Genomic DNA, 6,000 nt, shown 5'->3' on the forward strand with positions numbered 1-6,000 from the left:
ATCGTACTATTGGCCCTGTTTGGGAATTAGCAGTTAGCTGTTAGTTGTTAGCGGATTAGATTAGATGTTTTGACTAGCTGATTGAAATAAATATTTTGACTAGTGAATTGAATTAGCGGTTTCATGTAAAATTGTTTGGCAAATAGCTGCTTCATTAGTTTTTTATGAAACATACCAAAACTGCTAATCCAAAAAACTCCTGTAATTTTTTGAAAATTAGTTTTTTTAGCTCAAACCTTTATTTCAATCTGCTAACTATCAAACAGTTCAAACACTATTATTAACGGATTGAAATGATCAAACCTCTAACTCACCCCAAACCTATAATTTTTTCCCAAACCGCTAACTTCCAAACACGGCCAATATATCCCACAATTATGGCGAGTCTTTCAGTCTTTTTCTATCACTTTAAAAAGCCTGCTCGAGTGAAGTTATCATTAACGGCTACTTTCTGCGTATCTGACTCATAACCCCTGTTACATTTACTGGCTTGCTTTTCGCCTTCTCGGAAACTCGTGTGTTGGGCTGAATATATGATTTACGACCATAATTGACTTGTAACTTATTTAATAAGTTCTACTCAAAATATTTATTTGAATCATTTTAACATATTAATGATTCATGAATTATTAAAAATATGATAATAAAAATAAAAATGATTTATAAAATAATTCATGACTTATGATTAATTTTTATGAAAAAAAGTTCAAAAAATTGAGTTACGGAAAAAAGTACCTTAAACTAACTTATGACTTTAAGTCGGTTTCTGGTTTATTCCTGATTTTAAATCAACTTCTGATTTATTACGTAAGCAAACATTTTACAGTTTAAAATTATAAACAATTTTAAGCACGAGCTTTAAATTTAAACAAACAAACTCCTAACCTCACACTCTTGCGACACCTTTTTTCTCCTTTAAAACTGGTCAAACAGGCAGTAGGTTTACGTTATTTTTTGGCACATTTTTTGAAATTCCTACAAAATATAATTTCATAATATTTTTTAAACTTTTTTAATAAAAATTTACATTTAAATTTTTATTCACAAAAACTCAAAAAATATTATAAAACTATATTTCATAGGAGTCCCAAAATGCGTGCAAATATTTTGACTCTTAAAAGCACGAGCTTTAAATTTAAAAATGTTTTCCCTATTTATTTCTTAATATATTGGTTTATAAGAAAAATGTTTATCCATATTAAAATTAGGGTGGGTTTCGGAGTGCGGTAAATGTATATAGGGTAGAACTCCATAGCATAGTAGCATACCTCTTATATGGAGTTACATAGCACACCATTATAAATATATTAATAATATATTTTTTATTATATTTTTTATGAAATATAATTGCAAATTTTGATTATTAAACCGAAAACAAAGTTATACAATTTTTTTATTTCAAAGATCATCTAAAATTATGTAATATCTCAACATGATTCTATAACAGAATAATAATCATCCAGAATTATTCAGTTGTAGAATCAGTTTCGAAAATATACTTTTTTTTAATCAAATTTTAAGTGTTAAATTACTTAAAATAGATTTATTTTATAGTATTTTATATTAAAATCACGTTTTATGTGTATTCTATAACAGAATTTATAATAAAATTGATGATTTGCACTGTGTAACTCCATATAAGAGTCTCAGAGCAACTCCAATGCAATGTTATACTTGGTTCTATTGCTATATTATAGCATCAAAAGTAAAAAAACTCAACTCCAAAGGGGTGCTATATTTGGATGCATCCATGCATAGATGCATCCTTGGTTCTATATTTGAAACCAAGGATGGATCCATCCATGTTGCCCCATCAACTCCAAAGGGAAGAATTTGTTAAGATATTTAATAAAATTTATAGAAGATAGGTAAAAGTTAATGAGTTGGTTAAATTTGAAACTAGTTATAGAACTTAGCATTGGAGTGCAAGTTTTATTTTAGCACCAAAAAACACTTTTTGGTGCTATATTATAGCAATAGCAATAGATATATAGCATCTAGCATTGGACTTGCTCTCACTAGTTTGTGAAGTATGCCTAATGCATCGAGTTTAATGAATAAACAAGAATGAATACATCAATACACAGGATACACATATAAAGCTGCATCTTCAAAGAGGTGAAGTGGATGTTGGATCAGCTGGAGATGGAATATCCGGTCCAATGCGGCAGCCTTCAAGCATGAACACCACATCTGTCATTGATGGCCTTTCGATAGGATCCGTGGTTGTACAAAGCAGCCCAACTTTCAGGCCTAGCATAAATTCTTCCCATTCTGATGATTCTGGATCAAGCTCGAGCAACCCAGGTTCCAAAAGTTCTGAAATTTGGCCTCTTTGTAGCTGCTTCTTTACCCATTTGACAATGTCCTCGTCTTCTGTAAACATCACTGCTTTCCTTCCTGTTAGTATCTCTAGTAACACAATTCCGAAACTGTAAACATCAGCTTCTTTGCTTGCTTGACCGGTTAGTGTTGCTTCGGGTGATACATAGCCTAATGTCCCGACCGGTGTGGAAGATGTGGAAGCTTCTGCATTTGGTGCCAAAGCCAATTTTTCTAGCCCGTAGTCACAAAGATGCGCTTCAAAATCTGCATCAAACAGCACATTTTGGGGTTTGACATCGCCATGAACCATTGAATTTGAGTGCAGGAATGCTAGACCACGAGCAATGCCAAGTGCAATCAGGTGGCGCATTGGCCAGTTAAGGACATGACCGTCTTGATGAGATGCCTCTTGAAGGAGAGTCGATAAGTTGCCATTGGGCATGTAATCATAAACAAGCAGACGAGTATTTGGTGCTCCAATGTAATAGCCACGTAAAACTGTTAAATTTCGATGTTTCACCTTGCCCAAGGCTTCAGCTTCTTTGCGGAAAGTTCCTTCAGTGACAGATGTATCTGGAAGGCGACGAATTGCAAGCACCATTCCATCAAGAAATGTGGCTTTATACACAAGTCCATACTTTCCTCTGCTCAATACATTTTCCTCATCAAAATGCCTAGTTGCTTCAAGTGCTTCTGCATATGTTATTTTTGTATTGAACATTATGAGCTTTGGACCTCCATTTTCTCCACTGCCACGGCCCCTTTCTGTTCCTGAGCTTCCACGTGCCGGGCTTTTCTTCTTCTCGCCAGTAAGCCCGGCTCTCAACTTTTTTCGCCATCGTACTAGACCAATTATATATCCGCAACAACAGAATGCCAATATGGCTGCCCCCATCCCAATAACAAGGATTAACAGTATCAATCTCTTTCTCTTTTTTCTTCTTTCATTCTTGCACTCTTTGTGCAACGGCTTGCCACATAATTTTCTGTTCTTCTCAAACACAGAAGGATCATTAAACTGTGAAGCCAATCTCCAAGGAATTTCACCCTCCAGATAATTAAACGACAAATTTAAGTATTTTAAGCCAGGAATGAGAAAAAGATCTGCTGGAATATCTCCAGTCAGATTATTCGAAGAAAGATCAAGCTCTGTCAGGTTTAATAACCTTGACAACGAGTCAGGTATCTCACCAGAAATCATATTTCCATTTAATAACAAAGAACTCAGTGGTAAACAATTAGATATGTTTTCTGGGATTTCACCAGTCAACCTGTTTTCACCCAAATCAAGATCTGTTAGATGAGGTAAGTCAGAGATTTCATCTGGAATGTTGCCTGTCAAGCTGTTTCTGCAAAGCTCTAGTACTTCAAGAGTAGAACAATTACCTAGCTCAACTGGAATTAAGCCACTGATATGATTGTTAGACAATGATAGAACCAACAATGAAGGAAGAAAGCCATACTCAGCAGGAATCTCTCCGGTAAATTCATTAGATGACAGATTCAGAAACTGCAAACTTGACAAACTGCTAAAACCTTCAGGAACATCTCCAGATAAGACATTCTCCTCCAAAGCCACAACTTGTAAACTTGGCAACCCAAATAGCTCAACTGGCAACTTCCCAGATATATTCTGCTTACTTAAATCAAGAGTTTTGAGATTAAGCAAACCTCCAATGCTAGCTGGAACCTTCCCTGAAAACCCACAGCCACTCATATTCAAAACCATTATACCCTTAAGGTCCCCAGAATAGATTGGAACTTCACCTGAAAATTTATTATTACTCAAATTCAAAGTAGTTAAGTTGCTAAGTTGCATTACTTCTTCTGGTAGCTTCCCAGTCAACTTATTCTCACTCAAGTTCAACAATTCAAGCTCACCAAGAGTTCCTAAACTTCGAGGAATCCAACCTGAAAACCTATTTCTTCCAAGAGAAAGTATCTTTAACCCTTTAAACTCTCCTAAAAACTCAGGAATTGAACCCGAAAAGCTATTCCCCTCTAAATCAAGTACTCTCAACAACCTACATTGTCGAATACCACTTGGAATCCCCCCGCCCAAAGAATTATTCGCAACTCTAAACTCCTCCAATCTCGACAACTTGCCAATACCATCTACCAAATCCCACGAAAATAGATTCCCCGAAATGTCTAATATTCTGAGTGTTGAAAAACTAGTCAACCAACTCGGAAATACATCATCAATGTTATTCTCGTGAAGTTCCAACACTTCTAAAACACTAAGACATAATGCATTTAACGGCTGTGATATTCCCGTGAACTCATTAAACCCCAATTGCAATATCTTAATCGAAGAACTATTTACCGAAACATTACATAAAAAAGACACGGGAATCATACCCGAGAGCTGATTACCGGAAAGCGACACGACTTGAAGTTTCAAAAGCGCGCCAATACTAGCCGGAACAAGTCCACGTAGTAAATTATCTCCCGCACTAAAATGCACCAACAACGAACAATTCGATATCGCAGAGGGGATAGTACCGTACAATTTATTCGAGTCCAGATACAAGTACTGCAGCTGTGTTAAGTATCCAACACTCGCCGGAATCTCACCGGATAATCGATTAATTGAGAAATTAATAAGCTGTACATTATGCGATGCGGTGAAATTGTTCGGGATGTGACCGGAGAATCGATTAGCTGACAGGTCTAAGTACCGGAGTTGTACCGGTAAGTTCCCGGAGATTCTTCCGGAGAGTTGATTGTTTGCTAGGTCAAGCACCTCGAGATTCGTGAGATTAGAAATTTCAGGCGGGAGCTCGCCGGAAAGTTCATTATTCTGCAGATAAACAGCACGGAGGAGCGAGAGCGTAGAGAGAGAAAGAGGAATAGAAGAGTTAAACGCATTGTGATGTAAGCTCAACCTCCGCAGCTGGCGCAACTTAGCAAGCTGATCACTGAGTCGACCAGCGAGTTGGAGACGAGGCAAGCGGAGCTCGTAAACTCGGTGGTCGAAACAATACACTCCACGCCAGTCACAGGGAGCTCGAGGAGTTGACGAATCCCAGCCGTCCAATGCGCCACGTGGATCGTGGAGATTGAGCTTGAAGTCAAGTAATGAGTCGATCTCAGTAGCATTGTTATCGACGGCGAGGATAGTGGCGGCGCATAGTAGCAAAGCGGCGGCGAGGGAGAAAAATATAGCCGTTGGCATAGATGGCGGTAATGAAGTAGAAGTATAAAGTGAGGAGTGTGTTGAAACTAATTGGTGTGGGAGCGTCTAATATAAGACATCAATAACCTGGAGATATGTTACAAGTAGTGTATTGTAATTGTGTTTTTTGTTTAATGTTGGTGCAGATAGTGGTGCTGTGTAGGGTTGTTTCTCCCTTCCCGATGCATTTTTAAGTGAGAGAAGACGAAGAATGGACATATTCACAATTTTTTTATACCTGGAAAGATTCTTTCCCTCAGCTCCCGGGTTTTGTGTTTTTATCAATTTTTTATTGGAAATAATAGGAGTAATAATAACGTAGGAATGATAGGGATTATTAGTTTATTAAAGTAGTAATCTATCTATACTATCTATACTATACTATTAAAGCCGAAACATTAAAAGTTTGGTCGGTCGGTACGCGGGCTTTTATATGGACTTTTATAATTAACGAGCTACAAGCCGTACGCGGGCTTTTATACGGACTTTTATGATTA

General features: G+C 37.0%; 1 protein-coding gene across 1 annotated transcript; it reads right to left on the reverse strand.

The window, feature by feature from the left end:
- Positions 1-1,871: 1,871 nt before the first annotated feature.
- Positions 1,872-5,727, reverse strand: LOC108211628 (probable LRR receptor-like serine/threonine-protein kinase At4g36180). Its single transcript, XM_017383276.2, has one exon. The coding sequence runs from the start codon at positions 5,501-5,503 to the stop codon at positions 2,111-2,113; it is 3,393 nt and encodes a 1,130-aa protein (XP_017238765.1). The 5' UTR covers positions 5,504-5,727; the 3' UTR covers positions 1,872-2,110.
- Positions 5,728-6,000: the final 273 nt, after the last annotated feature.

Source organism: Daucus carota, chromosome 3 (assembly GCF_001625215.2).
Source record: "Daucus carota subsp. sativus chromosome 3, DH1 v3.0, whole genome shotgun sequence".
Lineage (NCBI taxonomy): Eukaryota > Viridiplantae > Streptophyta > Magnoliopsida > Apiales > Apiaceae > Daucus > Daucus carota.

Bases quoted from the DNA above. Each gene is read 5' to 3' on its own strand.
- LOC108211628 (XM_017383276.2), bottom strand. From the start codon at position 5,503: ATGCCAACGGCTATATTTTTCTCCCTCGCCGCCGCTTTGCTACTATGC.